Here is a 20,030-nt window from a genome sequence, read left to right as displayed (position 1 = left end):
AGAAGATCATGTTCATGACCACCTGAGGAACCTGAACATACATAAGTCTATGGGACCTGACAAGATTCATCCCAGAGTCCTGAGGGAATTGGCTGATGTAGTTGCCAAGCCACTCTCCATGATATTTGAAAAGTCATGGTAGTCAGGTGAAGTCCCTAGTGACTGGAAAAAGGGAAACATTGCACCCATTTTTAAAAAGGGTAGAAAGGAGGACCCTGGGAACTACCGACCTGTTAGCCTCACCTCTGTGCCTGGGAAGATCATGGAACAGATCCTCCTAGAAGCCATATTAAGGCACACGGAGAACAGGGAGGTGATTCAAGACAGCCAGCATGGCTTCACGAAGGGCAAGTCCTGCCTGATCAACCTAGTGGTCTTCTATGATGGAGTGACTACATCAGTGGACAAGGGAAGAGCCATGGATGTCAACAATCTGGAGTTCTGTAGGGCCTTTGACATAGTGCCCCACAGCATCCTTCTCTCTAAATTGGAGGGAGGTGGATGTGATGGATGGACTATTTGGTGGATGAGGAATTGGTTGGATGGTCACATCCTGAGGGTAGTGGTGAATGGCTCAATGTCCAGATGGTGATCAGTGATGAGTGGTGCCCCTCAGGGGTCCATATTGGGACTAGTATTGTTTAACGTCGTCATCAATGACATAGACAGTGGGATTGAGTGCACCCTCAACAAGCTTGCAGACAACACCAAGCTGAGCAGTGCAGCTGACACACCTGAGGGACGGGATGCCATCCAGAGGGACCTGGACAGGCTGGAGAGGTGGGCCTGTGTAAACCTCATGAGGTTCAACAAGGACAAGTGCAGGGTCCTGCACCTGGGTCAGGGTCACCCCTGGTATCAATACAGGCTGGGGGATGAAGGCATTAAGAGCAGCCCTGCCAGGAAGGACTTGGGGTACTGGGGGATGAAAAGCTGGACACGAGCCGGCAATGTGCTCTCACAGCCCAGAAGGCCAACCATATCCTGGGCTGCATCCAAAGAAGCGTGGCCACCAGGTCAGGGGAGGTGATTCTGCCCCTCTACTCTGCTCTGGGGAGACCCCCCCCCGAGCCCTGCGTCCAGCTCTGGGGTCCTCAGCACAGGAAGGACATGGACCTGTTGGAGCGGGGCCAGAGGAGGCCACAAAAATTATCAGAAGGCTGGAACACCTCTGCTATGAGGAAAGGCTGAGAGAGCTGGGGTTGTTCAGCCTGGAGAAGGGTCCAGGGAGACCTTATTGCAGCCTTTCAGTACTTAAAGGGGGCTTATAAGAAAGATGAGGACAGACTTTTTAGCAGGGCCTGTTGTGATAGGACAAGGGGTAATGGTTTTAAACTAAAAGAGGGTAGATTTAGACAAGATATAAGGAAGAAATGTTTTACAATGAGGGTGGTGAAACACTGGCACAGGTTGCCCAGAGAGGCTGTAGATGCCCCATCCCTGGAAGTGTTCAAGGTCGAGATGGGCAGGGCTCTGAGCAACCTGATTTAGTTGAAGATGTTCCTGCTCATTGCAGTGGGGTTGGACTAGATGGTCTGTAGAGGTCCCTTCCAACCCAAACTGTTTTATGATTCTACGATTCTAATAAGCTACAAAAAATATTACCAGCATAATGCTCAAATCTTCTAATGCAGATGCATAAATAATCGCATGAGACTGCTTAGAGAAAATTTTTTATTTTGTAACAAAATTGTACATACTCAATCTAAAAACATGTACATTTCATCAGTGTATATTAAAAGAAAAACATACAGGAGTTTCAGCATATGCCTAATAAAATACTTCCTTCTAAAAGTTTTTTTCAAATCAAATACATCAAGACCTAAAGGACGATAGCAGAGGTTTTTTAACTATCATGTGGAAAACGTTATTAGTGCAGAAAGCTTTCTTAGTCTCTATAAAGCTTAGTGCTAGCTTGGGACAAACATACACAGATATCGGTACAGCAAGAATTACACGATGCAATCCATTATTCAAAAAATTGTCTTCCAAAAGTGGATTTTGAGAGTTAGTTTAGTTGAAACTCCACTTAAACCTAAGATGAAACTGTAATCCCAAACCCTCTTAGACCTGCCTATGGGCACCTGAATTTGCCACTGGCTTCCTTCTTTGACCCCAATGTTGCGGACGCCCTGGGAGTCTGGGAGGTGCTGGGACCAGTGGAAGACTTCCTCCTCAGACATTTTACTTTTTTCAAAACCACTTGCTTAAATAACGTTTTTCCCAGCTAGTTTCTGATTTTTGCTTTATTCCATAGTATAAAGGGGGTTTTTTATACCACAGCAATTTTTACTTTCTACCATACAAAATTATTCATAAATACCAAATTCAGTACTGCCCTAATTCTTGACTATCCATGATGGATATGGTCCTAAAGCCTCCGCTAAAAAAAATTACTGACAGAAACTCACCAAGCATCATGATCTACTTTCAGTCATGTTTCTGAATGCTAAAATATCAGTTTTAAAAATAGCTTTAAGCTAAACACATTTCTACAGAAAACCATCATACAGAAAAAAAATAAGAATTTATAATAAGAATTGTTCTAAGAATTTAAATTTATCAGACAGTCTATGTCTGCAAGGACAGCACGTCTGCACCTGATACAGGCAGCATTATGGGGATATTCAGTAAAATGGAAATCTGTTTTAATGTCTGAATAGTAGTATGCATTAATCTGTGAATAAATAATAAATATTTTTATACTGCCTGGCTTCTCTGTATAAAACCTGTGGTTACTACTGACTAAAATATATAATACCAAAATATTCCTCTTGGTTAGATATAAAGTGTTTTTATTCCTGTTAGGCCTATTTTTAAATGCCTACAAAACATTTTCAGAAAGTTAAAAATAGTATTTTGTTATGTGCTATCTATACTTAAATTATTAGCAACAGACAAACTTCTAGCAAAAAAACTGGGAAGGCTTTCAAAATATTAAAAATTTAGGACTACATGCAACACAAACATTCACACAACTTTTGTATCAGTTTTGTACAAGAAGTCAGAATGAGGCATATAAGCCATACTTTTGATAACTGAGCTGGCTGCTGGTAGAAGCACATGCTGTGACTGAGGATGCTATCAGGTGTCCAGGCAAGCCGCAGATCAGCTGTGTGGTCATTTTTATTCATGACCTTATGCTTCAAAAAACTCCAAGTTTTATTTGTATCTATCCAGTTAACTTACGCTTACATTTTTAAATTTCTACTATAGTGATAGGAAATGACCTCTTTTCACATTTCATTTCAATATATATTATTTTCCTCCTAATTTTTTTCTTTAACGTTTTCAGTTTTCTTTAGTGATCTTGAAAAATCAATGTAATGCTCTATATTTCGGACTCCTTATATGCAAGATGTAGATAAGTATATCTTGTCTTTCAAAGAACTTTAGGATCTCCAGATGAAAAGTTAAAAATAAAAATGATTTATCATTCTTACATAAAGCTAACCTCAGAATTTTGAGCCTGCAGAAGCCAGCTGAGTCACAAGCTCTTTTTTTTTTTGTCCGGAAATAGGAAAGGAAATACCCTCTCAACCTCTGCAAAATATTGCTGGGGAAAAAAAAAATCCCTACAACTCTAGCATGGAATTTGAAAAGAACAATTTACCTATAAAACCATATTGAAATATAAACCCAATTCTTATAAGCAAAAAAAAAAAAAGATTCAGCTCCAGCATTTTGCTGTTCCATCTTCATCTTACAGCTCCAGCTTCCAAGTACTTTTGAGATGGTCTACTATAGAAATTGGGGAAACACTAAATAATTTATTTCAGTGTCTTTTCTTTGTCTTTCTAGGCTAAGACTACATACCAAAATTAAAAGCAGCTAGCAAAGCAGAATTAAATGTACAAGACTGATAATGAAGGGTTTACTTCCTTGATAAGTTTTAACTTACAGAAAAGTATCTATGCTCAGATGAATACCCTTCTGTAAAGGTTGGGTTCATTTTGTCATTAATATTAGTACATACTTCTAAGTTAGCAGCAAAACAAATGAATGATTTAGGTCAAGAACACTCTCAATAGCATCTGCAAGGGTCGTCCTAGTCATAATATCCAGGATTTATCTGTTATATCTGAGAAAGAATCCACACAGCCAGAAAATATAATCAGGTTTGTCTCACATGGTGTAGCTTCTAAGCACATGATGATAATTCAATTTAAAGTGAGTCCCCACTGGGGAGGGTCAAGCTCTAAGTCCCATCACAATGGCTGATGTTCCTCATAGGACTGGTGTACCCATGAGGGTCACCGCCCTCCACGACCAGCACATCAGACATTTATGCTGTCAGCTACCAGTGGGGACCTAGGATTACAAGACCCACTTTTCCCAAAAAAGTCACTAGTGCCAGTGAATTTTCTACCACAAAACCTATGAATGGCTGTCAACCCCCTTCCCTTTCCTCCCAGTCCCTACGAGCACTGTATGGATATGCTCCAAGTGGATTTAGCTCTTCCTGACTTTTTTCCTTAGGGTGGAAAATACAATATGACCATACTAACAAAGGTGTTTTACTGATTATTAAAACAGACTTTCTTCTCCTATTTACTGGGAGGAAAAAATATTTCATTTTTTAGGTATTTGAGAGGCACTAGAGAATATAGTGGTGTACAGACATTTCTCTGGAATTAAAATATCTGCTCATACGACTGCAAAAGTCTCAGTAAAAGGAACTACAGACTTGAAGTAGAAAGTGAATAGTTACTAACATGCTTATTAAGCCTACCCTTTATTTTGCAAACCAACAGACGCTGCAGTAAACTTTTGCATTCCGAAATATTTAAAGAACTTATGAGTTGGCTTCTCAGCTTCTCTGCACTGCTACTGTGCTTGTACTGTACACAGATTTACAAAAAAATCTGTTTTCAACAGAGGCTGTTATAGCAGCCAAAAATAAACATGAAAATGACTGTAATAACCAATAAAGTAATTAGAAGGGGGAACAGATTACAGTCATGACACTGTCTTGTACTGCGTTCAATCCCCATGGGTGTGAAATCCTTGTGCTTGAAAGAAATCTTCATGATACATTTCTCAATACTTTAACGAAAAAAGTAGAGTGGTTTATTATCAAAGCAAGGAGCATTAAGAAGTGCACTACAGCATGGCATACAGTGTTTCAGGGAAGATCAGTATCTGTTTTTGCTCTTGACATGATTTTTATACTCCGTATCATTCCCAGTCTGAGATTTCCCAGTCATGATGCACTTTGTATGTTCAGTCTTCTCTACATTACTATGCAATGGCATTTCTGAGAGTGGACATAGTTTCTGTAATCAGCAAGCTGCTTCAGGTACAAATCAGAAGGCCATCTGTGCATCTCTACAAAATTGCGCTCCTCCACTAAACAAAGCAATAAAGGAATTAAATGTAATCTGCAAACATACAGCACCAGAACACAGGCTGCAAAAAGTCCTTTAAAATATGTTAAAAAACATTAAGGACATAAATACAACTAGAAAAGTAAAGATGAGTGCTGTCCATTTTACCTAGATCTTCCTATAGTACAGACAGAAGAGTTACCACACAGTGTTCCCTTGCTATTAAGTTAGCAATAAATAAGTTACTTAATAAAATAAATACCAGTCATTAAAGAGAGCAGAGAGATTATCCTAAAGATGAATATTATTTATCCTTAGAAGATAACCAAATGCAGTAGGCAAATGTGAGGGTTTTCCTATGCTACAACAGTATTAAGGAGGGTATTTCAGTCCCTATGCCAATAGTTTGTCTCAAGGTCATTATAAAAAGCAAGGTAAGGAGAGCAATTAAGAACTCAGCATGATTTTTATCTTTTCTTCCACGTGTTTGTTGTCACTGACAATCTAACAGAGCTTTTAGCCATGTTATTCAGATGAACACACCTTGCCTTTGCAGAAGTACACAGAATACAGATTTTCCCAAGTCAGCCTGCAGCAGAGGTTGCCCAGTCCTTGTAGGGGCTCAGACCAAGCCAGATAGAGATCAACGCACAGCAGGGAAATGTGCAGCTTGGGGAGGGCTGAGGTCAGGGAAATTGCAATAGTAACGGCAGCAGGCAGCGCCCTCCTGCTTGCCTTGTGCAGAACGCAGGGCTGCTTCTGAAGATTGCAGCTATCGGAAAGCCACAGGGCAGCCGCTGCCTCCTGCTGCATCGCTGTCCCTGAACCTTGAGGTGACGCTGAATTACGGTGTCCCGAGTAAGAAAGGTCAACCACCTGTAACTGCTGCTGTCTGGGAACCGTGCTCCCATCAGAATATGCCTGTGAGTGTTTGTGCCCTGGCAAGCCAGGACGGGACAGAACGGTCGTTTACCACCCCTGTAATAAAGCAGCTATGAGATGGGCTCTGCCTGCAGAAGTGATGTTGTAGCACTGGAGATGGCCACGGTCTCATCGAGTTTGTCACTTGAGGGTGCAATGTCACTGCCACAGCTCGATATGGGAAGTTCAGGCATGATTTAGCCCTACGGGGCTGGATGCCCGACTGTATCTTGTACAAATTTAAAACTATGGACTGCCGTCTTAAGATGTTTCCCTCTGCCAAGTTCACAAAATTGTACCTAATTGTGTCATACAATGCGTGTGTTGAAGCCTTTTGATTCCATTAGTATGTTCTCTAAATACATTTTCAACATAGGTTTCATTTTCATAATAAGCCATCCGCGTGGACCTCAGGAAAACTCTCAGCCCTACAGCTGAGCAGCCACTGAATCACAACAGCAGTGTGGAGCAGTGCTGGGAACTGCAAGCAGTATCCCGAAAGCAGAAGTGTTTTCCTGGCAGCGGGGGAATTTGGGAGGGAGTGAAGGAGGGAGGGAGGGAGGAAGGGAGAATGTGGCCAGCTTTGTCAGTGAAACAACATAGTGAAAGCAGAAACTGACTGCCCAGCAGGAGGGGGATTGATAGGATTAGGAGCAAGAAAAAGCACAGAAAGTGGAAGCAAATTTCCAAGCTGAAGAAGAATGGTGTGAGGTTGTGACGCAGAAGGGAAATGCTGGGCACTCGCTGTCCCCACCGCCTGAGTTTTGAGGGGATTCTTCTGCGCTGCCTGCACGTCCAGACATGTGGCTGGACTCAGACCAGGCAAAAACCAGACCTGTACTTCTGCTTTGGGGACCGCGGGACTGTCCACTGGCCCTGGCGGAAGGTGTCCCCGTGTCTGTTCCGCGCGGGTGATGGCAAAGCGTGGGCGCTACCGCTGCCCGTGCCTCCTATAGAGTCCTCGCTCTCAGAGTCAAGCCTCTGTCCTGGCTGGTGTCTGATCGTGCCTGCTCAATTTTAGGCTTTCAGGGGTGCCAGAGGGGACCTTATTTCTCCCTCGACTCCCTGTCCCCATCCTGCCTTTGGGAACGGGGCGGCAGCACGTGGGCACCCGCACTGGATTCACCCGCCCGTCCAAGGCAGACGGCCCGGGAGGGAGGTCTTGCAAGGCTGGAGCGGAGGCAGCCTTGAGCCTTTGCTGGTCCATCATGGACCAGGTCACCAGCAAGGTGCTGGAGCCCGGCCTCACACCCACTTGTGGTGGGCAGTTTGTATGGGGGATGTGGGCAAGACCATTAAGGCCTTTGCTCTCCGGAGGCTGTTGGACTGTTGATCTGCATCTCCTGCCTGATGCCTCGCCTGGCCCCAGCCGGGCACGGTGGTCGTAGAATCATAGAACGGTTTGGCTGGGAAGGGACCTTTAAAGGTCGTCTCGTCCAAGCCCCCGGCAATGAGGAGGGACATCTTCAACTAGATCAGGATGCTCAGAGCCCTGTCCAACCTGACCTTGATGATCCCATTGACAGCCCAGGCTGCTCCTCATATGTCACACAGGGCCACGCGAGGCATCTTGCTCACCTTCTTGGGGAGAACATGCAACACCCAAGTGCCCTGAAGCTCAGCCCTCGGCCTGCTACAGCACCCCGGTACCCTTTTTCCGCACCGATTGCTAATAAATACCGTTTCTGTTTCTTCCCACAGCCCCAGCCCTCTGTAGCGCTGGACCTTCTCAGACAGCCTTGTTAATCCCACGATGTCTTCCCTGGCCCCTACCCCCCGTGCCATTTCTGAGCTTTGCGATACGCTGCCGTGTGCCGGCGGCCATCCCTGCGGACCTCAGGAAACCTCCCAGCAGTGTGGAGCCGTGCTGGGAACTGCAAGCAGTATCCCGAAAGCAGAAGTGTTTTCCTGGCAGCGGGGGAATTTGGGAGGGAGTGAAGGAGGGAGGGAGGGAGGAAAGGAGAATGTGGCCAGCTTTGTCAGTGAAACAACATAGTGAAAGCAGAAACTGATTGCCCAGCAGGAGGGGGATTGATAGGATTAGGAGCAAGAAAAAGCACAGAAAGTGGAAGCAAATTTCCAGGCTGAAGAAGAATGGTGTGAGGTTTGCCAGTGCGAGAAGTCAGTTAGCGGAAGCAGGAGGTAATTTCCCAGCAGTAGCGGGACGGGGGAGCATCCCCCACGGCACTGTCCCCCACTAGTGGGGACAAAGGGGTGCTGCTGAGGACAGGGTGACAGAAGAAGGCTTGTCCTCGCCGCTGCTGGGGTCTGGGGCATTTAGGGTGATGTTCACCAGCTTTGCTCACCAAGCTGGTCGTGCAGGGTGAAGAACAATCTCCTCCGTGCTCTCTTGGAAGCTCTCACCAGTAACACGTCACTTCCCTTGCCCATGACAGCCAGAGGAATGCTTCTGGTTCTTGCCTAGGCTTGCCCCTTAGGCACCCCCTTCGTGGGGACGCCAGCCGCCCCGAGGCACTCACGGTGCAGGCAGGCTCCCTGCCGCAGCCCGCTCTTGCAGCAAGGTCTCCTCGGTACCAGAAAGCGCTGCGGCGTGGTCCTCCGAGTGCTGGACACAGAGCACTGCTTGTGTGCAGCCCTGGGAGGGACGGAGGCAGACGTCTGGGAGAGGACCATGCCCAGCCATCTCCCCATCTCCAGTGCAGGCAGAGGAGAACCGCGTGGGTGGGATAAGGGCTGGGAGTGAGTGGAGCAGGGGTGGCTCCTTTGGGCCATTCACCGATAAGGGGATGTGAGGGGTCAGCAGAAGAGCTGGCTGAGATCAAGAAATCCAGGGCAAAGAATGAAAGGGCAAGAGGGAGGATAAACCAAAATGCTGTGTGTCCCTTGGGCTGCCATTGCCAGCCTTTCTATGGGGTATGGTGGACATTGTGGTACCCTTTTCCTTCAAGTCAATCCCCAGGTGCTTTCCAAATTGGCCAGCCTGGTATCTATCACCCGCCAGAGACTTCAGAAATATCATCTGACAGCCAACAGTTTTAGTACTGCTCTGCATCAGCCCTGGATGGTCCACAAGTGGTGGAAGCATGGAGGAAACTCCAGGTGATTGCACAGCAGGCATTTGGCGTGATGATATTGTACAGCTCCTCCCTGAGTTATTTGGGCGCTGTCAGAGTACACGCTGACAAGTGCTGATAAGTGATGCTTCTCAGAAGCATCCATAAGTTTCACGACAGGCTCATATGCAGCCTGATATCCATCAGAATAATTGCAACATGGAGACAGAAGCTCTATTATTATTACTTTCTGCAGCAGAAAAAAAAATTAATAAGTGATATTGAGAATTCATATTCCATTGGGGAACTGGAAAACGGGCAAGTAGATGTGCCTAGATTGAGCCCTGTGGTGACCCTAAGCCATCACGTCTCTCTGGTCTCCTGTCTCACCAAGGGGAAGTCAGAGGCAGCTCCCACCTTCACCAAATGGAGACAACCACCTGATTCCTGCAGCTTCAAGAGAACCTCAGGGTGGTTGAACCTGAAGCCCTGTCATGAGGAAGATGCCACAAAGTGTTATCAAACACACCCTGACACCTGAACCAGCAGGAAGGGAAGCAAAGCAAGTCCACTGTAGACTGAACCCACTGGTGAGTGACCTGCTCTTTCACGTTTAGTCCAGATCGGGCTATACAAAATGGACATTTCAGAAGATGCACAGATGAGCCACTGGAAGATGAATTCCAGGTCCAAACAAAGCAGGGAGGACCTAGCTCTCCTTTCTTTGCTCATAATGATTACAAAGTCATCCATCATCACACATACATACATGAGCCTTGCAAATGAGGAAAGAGGACCTTCAATGTATTTTGGACCAAACAGAGCTTCAGCTCACTGAAAAGAAAAATCCCCTTCTGGAATACACTGGCCCCATACCAATGGTCTGAATATGAACCATGGGTCAAAGAGATGGACTCATCAAGATCACCTTCAGCAGCGTGATGAAAAATCTCAAAGGCAATGAGCAAAACTTTCTAGAGTTACATGTCAGGAAACAAATATACTGTTTCGGTAAATAAATATGAGTTCCCTGGAAGAACATGGGCTTATTTACTTGAATGGACATCATTATTTATTTGATTTCATGAGATCTGCTGGAGAGTACTGTAAGAATCCTATTTTCCTCAAAGAAAACCCCAGCCCTTAAAGAGCAGGTATTAGAAGTGACTCATTACCTTGATTAAAATGTACAAACTAAACAAAATTATATACATAAGGTGAAGGGGTTGACATATGATGACCAAACTGCCCTAGTCAATTCAATTATGGGTGGGAACCTGGCCATCAGCACAGGAACCAAAAGACAAGGGAAGTGGTTGCTGGCTATGCTGCTCTTCACTTGTCACATGCTGGTCCCACAGTAGGGTGGTAAATCATCCAGCTCAAACAGACTCTGGACTGGACTAGACTGTATAACCTAAAGAAGTCCTAATCATCTTCTCACGCAGAAGTAGTCTTGTCCAGTACCTCACTTAAGCAGAACTGTAAAACATTTCTTGTTTTAAAAGTAATTGATAAATTACCTGAAAGATCTTGAAATTCAGGCTTTTGACTGAAGATGAGGTAGTTAGTGGCAATAAAATGAAGAAGCCAAGTTGAAAGGCAATCAGAATTGTGAAACTGAGAGAATAAAGGAAACACAAACAACACTTAATGCTACCATGTCTAAAACACAACCACACCTCGCATACCAAAATATTTCAGATTTCCACTGTCAAGACAGCAGTTTACTAAATAAAGTTTTGACTGTAGGAGATAATGAAGCAAAAGTCAATCAAAGGTAAGGTGCATGGCATGTTGGTTTTGTTGTCTTCTCTTTCTCCACAAAATCCTGTTCATATAAGACAATATCTTGCTTAAGACTTAAGTCAGACTTGCTTAAGTCTGACTCTCTCTCTCTCTCTCTCTCCTTCAGCCTCTAATCTTTTCTTTTCATACTTTTTATGCATTTCACTCAATATTCTATCAGTTTAGATCTCCTTTGCCAGTTGCATATAATACAATTTTGTTTTTATCTAAAAGAAGGAGTAGTGCAGCTTCACTTGCCTGAAACACATCTTTTCTGGCAGAAGTTGCAAGTAAGCTGAATTACTGCAATGTGTCTTTGATGAAGGAAATCACAGAGATTATGGTATGACTGCACATTCTGCAATAAAAGGCTGAAGAAGGCCTTATTTTAGCCAACCTTGTGCCACTAGATACCCCTAATCAATAGATTGTATATCAGTGTTTGTCCTTGGGAATGGAAATTATTAAGATCTTAAAAATCTTAACAATTATGTTTTAAAAACAAACAACCCCCCCACTAATTAGAGTCAACATATAGATTCTTATTTAATACATAAAACACGTACCTTAGCTTTTTTGAGCAAGCTAACAATACTGAGACTTGTGGATGCCAGTTCCCTGCTAGGCATGCTCTGAAGCTGCGTGATAATGTAAAGCTCACAAATATGCTGGAGTCTCATTACTTGGTACATCTCTGCACAGATCAAGAGAGACATAGCTTGGAGAATACTGGCTGAAAAACAAGCAAACAGAAGTTACAGGTGGTTTACTTTTTTGACAGGATCATCAAAGCCACTTCTCACAGAGAGTTTTAACACCTTTTAAACACCTAACAATAGAGACAAAAATCAAACCGAGGCTGATCACCTTCTTTCATTTTTCATTATTATAAGTTTTCTACATTATTTTCTTTTTCCAGAAAAACTAAGTAATTAACAGGAAAAGAGTAGTTAGTACTTTTTAGAAGGCAAGTGTAATAAATTGTAGTCAATATCCTATACCTTGAGGATGTTGAGTCAAGTCCTCCTGGTCTATTTAAAGTAAGTTATGATTAATAAGAGGATTCAGCTTTCTAACTTCTCTTTGAAAAAAGAACCTCTATGACACATGTACAAGAAAATATAGTGAAAAGGCTAAAGAGAAAATGGAGCAAAGGTATTTTTAAAAAAATGTGATATGGTGGTTGCATATTTAAACTGATGGACAAGGAAATGTTAGACTGAAAAGAGAAACATACGGAAAACCTAAGAATAAGGTAGAATTATTTGAAAAGAAAATGAAAGCAAAAATACATATCATACCATCATTCATTCATTCAATCAAAAGAATATTATCTGTACTTCAATCATATTTCATATTTAGTATGTAGATTTTCTTCTCATTAAAGAACACAAAGGTTAAGACACAAAGAATACTTTAGCTCAATTTTTCTTGCCAAATACTCCAGTTGACACTTTTTTTTTCTGGTTTTGCATACAAATAAGATATCCATGTGTATAAAAAAGTTAATCTTGCAATTTAAACCTGTTTGTATTAAAATTAACAAAATATATGCTAAACAAAATGACATTTTTTAAATAAAGCCCAGAATTAAGATTAGAAAGCAATATTATTTTGATATAGAAATAAAATTCCAAATATTGTAATGGACCAGAAATTAAATTTCATAGTTTTTTGAGTCTTGCTATGTAAGCACAAAACAGTGATATTTGTTGTGCCTCCAGCTGATTTTACTCAAATAAGATTGATTTACGTTTTTATTGTACCAAAAGAACAAGTTCTCTTTCTTGAGACATTATCCATGAAAATATTGGCATTTTTCAATGAAATAAATGCTGCTACATTGCTTCCTATCAGTGACCCACTGTGGAAAAATGAGTAACAGATATATGTGTATTTTTAAATTTTCTTACCTGGGCAGCAGGAGTCGGTATAAAGATACTCTAGAAAGGAGAGGAAAGTGTCTTTGGAAACCCCATACACTGGAACCAGAATACTATTTGCTTCTAGATAATTACCATTAAACATAGCTGCCATTACCTCACAGCGAGCTACCAGAACTGCTCTGTGGGCTGGTACAGTTGCACCTGCAGGTCGCAAGACAGAATACATGATCATTTTAAATACACTGTAATATCTTGATTTTAAAGCTCATATTTTCTTAGAAGGCCTTCATTTCACTGAACATGATTTAAAACAATTTTAGCATGCTTAAAATTAACAGTATCCAACTGATAATTAACGACACGCTCACTTTATACCAGATGTTTACATCTGCCTAGCAGCCACCAGCAAACAAAGAAATACCAAATTTATTATGACAACTTGCTCCCAACACCAGGTGCTCCAAATAGGGCAAAATTTTATCAGTCAAAACCAGGCTTTCAACTAGTTTAAAATCTGACACCACTGGAGTTACACCAGTTTACACTAACTGAACCTCTGGCTCATTGCATAAATATGCAGTGCTGTGAATTATTATGCAAATGAGTAATTTGTGTTCATCAGTAGTCCCATTGGTAATGAATGTGTGTTCCAGAGTCAAACTTTCACATAACCACACAGAGAAAGGCAAATTATCACAGCTGAAATTCCATTAAATCCATTAAGTAAGTATGAATTTAACCAGATTAAGTATTTTGCCTAAGCGAATTTCCTGATGGGTGTCTTACAAAAATTATGTTGACAAATCTTTCTAGAAAGTTTTCCATTTTGTAATGTTTGAAGTGAATCATTTACTTTACTACAGCATTTGTAAGACCTAGTAAGGTTAACAGCCCAGCACAGTAGAGGTCTTGCAGTCTCTTAATGAAAATGTTGATAGCCTGAGCTGCCAGTCCTGACACTCAGACTTTTGCAGAGTCCACCTGAACTCAACAGTCCTGTGTGCAAGAAAGCGCCAAACAAGTGCCAGACAGGACAGCAACCAAAGACAGAATGAGAACTCACAGTCAGGTATAAATGTTTTAATCAAAATGATAATAAATAGATCAACTGTCATGCAAGATAAATATACCGTAAATACTTATATAGAAGTGACTGTCTTAATTTCCTCCTTAACCACAACCCTGCCACCTGCCTAATTCCTTGAAGACATCTGGCACTTTTTCATTTTTGTTCTATTTCTATTCACCTGTGCTTCTATTCTGAATTGTCTAAGCTGCATACAAAATTTATATATTTCTATAGAGAGAGAACACATATCATGGTATTATATATTTATGCACGTAACATGAGCAATACATGATGTAGACGTGACGTAAGATATGCATGCAGTTTTGTATGTGCATGCAATTGGATATTTACCTACTAATTAGGAGGTTCAGTCACATTATGAGTCTTTACACAGATATAACGGGCTCCCATTTTCAATAGCTCCCAAGTACTTTTGTAAGCTAGAAAGCTCAAAGCAACCCCCAATATTCAAGGAATTAGTTAAAAATGTATTTGCCTGATCAAGACTAAAGCCTTCAGTTTCTCTTAGTAATTATTTAATTTTAGTACAGTTATTGTGGCTGATGAATTAGAGAAAAAGGCTTGGAAGATTTATCAAGAATTAGGAAAAACAGTTCCATTTTAGAAGTGGATAAGAACACTTTTTAAAAAATATTTTCAACCCATTCGGCAGTAATTTTTTTTCTGTAAAATATATAGTGGTGGTATGGTTTCATCAACTTCCCACAAAGCCTCTTTCAGGAGTGGGACACTGAGATGAATTGTTCATGTCATTAAACAGCATCAGTATTTTGTTCTCATTTTCAAAGAGCTTTTTGTTTTTTCTGCATATTAAACAGAACATCTAGAAAGAATCTGCTTGTCCTCATGTGCTTATGTTTGAGGGATTAATGTTTCATACTTGGCTCTGAGATTTAAAGCTGAAAATAATTAAACAATTGTCTAATCCTAAAAGACCATTTCTACATGAAGGGTGGGCATTGACAAATCGAGAAAATCATTAGCATTTAAAAAACATCTCACTCTTATTCTCACAAAAGGATGCGACACTCCCCGCCCCCCGTATCTTTATTTATATGGGTGCATTTAATTTCCAGAAAAAATCAGCCGTGACACTGCAGCGTATTGGTGCACCCAAGCACAGTGTTGCAGACAAAAAGGGAACAAAAGACAGTTTCAACGACGCGGCTCCTGCCTGTGCCTTTGCCAAGGAGCACTCAGCATCTTTGTGAGCAGACCTACGCAACACCGACAACAACCTTTGTAACTTAAGAGTCTATTACAGGCAAGTCAGCATGAAAAGCCAGCCTCTGTTCCCCCAAATATTTTTAATCCTAGCCACAAAGAGGACTAAATAATTACCATCATCTCCACAAACTTTAAAAAAAACAAAAAACAAAAAACAAAAAACAAAAGCAAACAAGCAATAGTTTAGATGTTTCTTTTCAAACTTGTAGGGTTAAGCAATAGGCAGGTCTAACCTAGGCACCTGCAAGGCTGAAGGTTGCTTTCATAAGGAGTCACCTGTCATGCAGAAGTTGCAGTGACCTGTGACAGAAACATGAAGATCGGTAGGGGAGCATCTAGAAGGGCAGTAAAACACAGCAGATGTTGATGGCACCTAGATTAGCAGGTCATCAAAACCCCAGCACATATACATGCATTTCTATGGATGCCCACGTTGGGGGCAGAAGGGCAGTGAATAAAGGCTAAGGAGGCACAGGAGTGGGACACAAGTCCCTGTCAGTTTCTGGAGGGCAGAGAAAGGCACATCCACAGCCAGCACCAGCCTGCCATGGACAGAGGGAAGGTGGTCAGGAGTCAATAACCAGCATCTCTGCTCTTTTCACTGAGGGCAATGAGTGTCGACATGGCCACTGGAGTCCACGCCTCTCTGAGGTTTAATGTTGGGCAGAGCCCTCGGATACATCCCAGTGCTTGTGCAGGTGGGAACGTGAGCGAGATAAATAAGTTTTAAATTAAAATCACCATCCCCCGTGATGCAATCCCTGGTTTAGCATGGTTACCTTCGTGCTATGCCATTGCAGGAGCCTTTCCCGCAGCACATTCCTCATTTTGTTAAGCCTCTGAGGGGTGCGTGTGAATCAGGAAGGCACAAAGTGTACCATAACAGGTAGAGGGCATTCGTACATGCTCAGCCCTGATAAATCATGTTGAGAGGAGACACTGCTGTAAAGCATCCATAGGGACAAGTGTTCTAAGAAAAAACTGCTTTCCACAGTGATAGCAAAACATATATATTTTCTTAGTTTTGATGCATCAGAAAATACAGTCACATCCATTTCCCACTCTCCTGCAGACTGGATAAATGCTGGAGGCACAGTGGTGCCCATGTCAACAGAAGCAGAGGTACCATACCTTGTATTTTGAAGATGACATCAGCTAGGACAGGTGTATTAAAGAACAGCCTGAGAGAAGTATTATACAGCTGTTTTATCTGGTGAGATCTGCAGTCCTTTACAGTGTTCAGCTGCCAAATAAATTATTAATAAAACACATTCATGTATACTTGCCCACAGAATAAAAGATTGCAAGACATCATTTATACGGGGAAACTAAAAAACAGCCTTTTGCTTCCTGCTTTATACTCTTTTGCTAATGCTACTCAGCCGTGCCTCTCGCACGCACAATCCTCTGCAATCACCTTTGTCGTTTATTTTCCTGTTTCCCACAGTGCAGCAGCTCTAAGACATCTCTGTCTCCTATACTTACACCCCAGCTCTCTCCTTGGTACTCTCTGACCTGTGACAAAACTCCCCCATCCAGCACCTCTGGGCAGGTTTGACTGCATCATGAATTTTCTGGACTCCAAACTTTTTCATACATGCCCTGTTCAGACCCAAGGCTGCAGAAACACAAGGTTTGAGGGCTCTGGGGGAGCACTGACGGGACACACATCCACCCCCTGGTGCGATGCCATGTACAGATGCAAGGCAGCGAAAAATTTTGTGTTTCTTGATATTGCCTCCGCAGAGGCAGAGGGAGCTCACAGGCTGAAACACAGACTTCTGTTACAATAACCTGGGCATGCTAGCATCAAGATCCTCCAAAACTCAGTACTTCCAGTTAGTTTTCCAGTTTTGTTTTTCTTACTTTAAAAATGGAATCTAAAGCTACCAAAAGGAACAACATCAAAATCATATTGCTAGACTGTGATAAGTGAAATTCAGATGAGGTTGAATTTATGGTTAAAATTTTAGCCACTTTACATAATTAATTTTTATCAAGAAAATAACAATTCTTTTCTAGTCCTCATGTCTTTGAAGAAAAACTTTTAAATGTGAAATAAAAGTATCCCAAAGACATAACAAAACACCAGAAGAAACAACAACAACTCAGACTTATTATCTTAAAAGTTTTCAGGACTTTCTAAGATCAATCCTCTGAATGTTTTAGCTGTGGACAGTTAGGACTGGCAAGTCTATAGCTGAGTGATCAGAAACTTAAAAGAGCTAAAAAACTTTTTGATCTTTATATTATGTTATCTCAAGACAGTCCAAGATGATTTCCCATTTAAATTGACAGAAATACTTTGTGCAAGTTCTGTAGTACCAGGGAATGTATAAGCTCTATGAGCAAACGTCTGCTAAAACTAATTCTATATTGTAACTTTTTATTAACATAATAATGTGACATAAATTACTTTTTACTGTGAAGTCATCTGCTGAGTTAAATATATTGAGCTATAGACGGATTCCCACATCACAACACTTATAAGAGAAACTAACTCTCCTGATCTACTGCAGAAACATAACTTTTGGCGCATATTCAGGAAAGCAAAGCTTTCCTGGGCAGCCTCTATTAGATGAGAATTAGGAACACATAATCATATTGTTAGACAATGTGCAAAGCTGTGAATATGAGTAATCCTTTTAGGATACCTACTTGTGTGCTTTTTACCAATTTCAGTAATTCTGCACATTACATCAAACATCTCTGTGTTTCTATTTTGTACATGCCTATGAACAACCCACTGATAAAGTAATGAAAGCTGTGTAAGCCAAAGTGAGTTTAAAACAAAGACTGACAAAGAAACCTTGTCTACAAAACCATTTCCCAAGAACTTAAGTAACTAATACTAACAGTTACCCCAAGAGAGTTAGATGTACCTTCCCTGGAGTTTTCAGGATACATTTAACCTTCTCAAGCACATGTTCAGTTTTTTCTGGATCCTTCAACTTCTTTTTTATATCCTCTTCTAATCGTTCCCACTGGAAAGCACCTGTCACAAGACCAGGTAAAGTTGGATTATAAATCAACAAGGCACAGTCCTTAGCAGGTGGAGAAAAGATTATATTAATGCCAAACAGATCCTGCAGAAACTATAGTTTTTTGCACATAAATCAGCCAGATCTTTGTGCTTAGGAAGGGCAAGATGCAACTCTTGCACAATAAAACTTCCATGGTAGTATTACATGAATGCAATCAAGTACAGACAGATCAGGGCATCCCCCTTGCTTTGAAAATCAATTTCTGGATTTCTCTCAGTTCCATCACTACATACTGCAAGTAGACATTCAGAAAAAAATCCTGAATGTTTCAATATCTATGGAAGTTCTTTAGCTTCTGCTCATATTGCCGGCTGCATTGCTTTGCAGGTGTCTGAACCAGAAAAGCTTCATGCACAGTTATATTCTGTACACTGGCAGCTAAAAACAGCACAAACTTTGCAGTGGAATTTCTTTTTTTCTTATTTTAGGAGTCAAAACCATGCTATTCTCTTAGGTGTCTCAATAGCTTTCTTGGAAAAACTAAAAGTGTTGACCAGCATTAAAACATAGTTTATCCTTGCACACTTTGCTGGAGTAAGTCTCAAAGACACCATGGGGCTTTTCGGCAACTTTCCGCTCTGATCCGCAGGGCGATGCAGCCAGAAAGAGTCAGAGACAGATAAAGCTCAGGATAAAGCACAAGTCAGCACAGCCCTGAAGGCACTCTGCTGCAGAAAAGGCTGAAACAGCACATACAGCATATGGCGTCTTTAGCTCTATAAACTCCCATGTATACCATATGGATGGCAAGTGTCTATAACCTCACAGGCATAAAACATCATGGTCCTGAAAGGCTGAAAACAATGACTCTGCCTCATGATCTGATCTCTTCTCAGCCTATGCCTTAAACATCTTTGAAAGACCTCGTCATCTCTCAAAGGTACTAAACAGTGCAACGATTTTTGGCAATGCCCTTCAGGTTGGGAGCTGTGACTTACAGCAGAGTTTCAACTACAACTGTACAAAGTTTCCCATCTCTTGGTTGATATAAGCAAAAGTAAAACTAATACACAGAAGGCAGCAGACACACTTATCTTTCACCGGCTGAAATTCCAGGTTTAATCCTCTATTCATGTCACCAATAAATAAAAAAAATCAATCCATTCACACTGAAAAACTTCTGCATCTGTTCTTTATGTTTGACTCTGGTTTGGAAAGAACTGAAAGGGATGTTTTCAATGTACAAACCCTAACTGAAAGCTGAAAGAGTCTCCCTTGTGTCTTCACAAGCCAGTACTCATCTCTCAGCTACTAAGGCAGAAATCCTTTTCATATGTCAGGCAGGTATCAATCTACAGAGACTGACTAAGCTTCTTTATGGATGCAGCTCTAACAATATAATTATTTGGGGCTTTTTTTTATTACAGTTAAAATCAGAATGCATCATTAAAAAGCCTGATGATTCTTTCGACAAACATAAAATATATATTCTTATGTACTGACATCTTGCAAAGTATTTTCTAAAGAATAAATGGGTATCGGGTACTTCCAGAAAAAAAAAAATAATCTTTTTTACCTGAGGATTCCTAAGCAATGCTTAAAATGACACAAAAATATCCATGTCATTTTAACAGACAGCTGGGATTAGGTAGGTGAGGTAACTGCCTGTACTGAATTGGTAGCAAAACACATGTAACGTATCAGAGCCCCCTGCACTCCCACCAGTTATCAGTGTTTTCTCTTCAGCAGCACCATACCCAGAAGAGAAATCATTTGAGTTTTCTTAAGTAACC

General features: G+C 41.6%; 1 protein-coding gene across 7 annotated transcripts in view; it reads right to left on the bottom strand.

Annotated features, from left to right (window-relative positions):
- Positions 1-1,722: 1,722 nt before the first annotated feature.
- RHOBTB3 (Rho related BTB domain containing 3) overlaps positions 1,723-20,030 on the bottom strand; it is a 35,539-nt gene continuing 17,231 nt past the window's right edge. For 2 of the 7 annotated variants that reach the window (XM_087761431.1, XM_087761436.1), the window contains 6 exons: positions 18,136-18,248; positions 16,385-16,496; positions 12,964-13,137; positions 11,617-11,783; positions 10,786-10,882; positions 1,724-5,349 (listed from right to left, as the gene is read on the bottom strand). In XM_087761431.1, the coding sequence (XP_087617557.1) occupies positions 5,234-5,349; positions 10,786-10,882; positions 11,617-11,783; positions 12,964-13,137; positions 16,385-16,496; positions 18,136-18,248 (779 nt within the window). In that variant the 3' untranslated portion in view covers positions 1,724-5,233. Of the gene's footprint in view, positions 5,350-10,785; positions 10,883-11,616; positions 11,784-12,963; positions 13,138-16,384; positions 16,497-18,135; positions 18,249-20,030 lie in introns of those variants that run through there. The other 5 variants (XM_087761432.1, XM_087761433.1, XM_087761435.1 and 2 more) reach the window with 5 other exon arrangements.

The sequence above is a fragment of the Nipponia nippon genome, unplaced genomic scaffold, assembly GCF_047370975.1.
Source record: "Nipponia nippon isolate SJK-2023a ecotype South Korea unplaced genomic scaffold, ASM4737097v1 scaffold_24, whole genome shotgun sequence".
NCBI classification, from domain to species: Eukaryota; Metazoa; Chordata; class Aves; order Pelecaniformes; family Threskiornithidae; genus Nipponia; species Nipponia nippon.
This window is presented reverse-complemented; position numbering and strand designations above follow the sequence as displayed.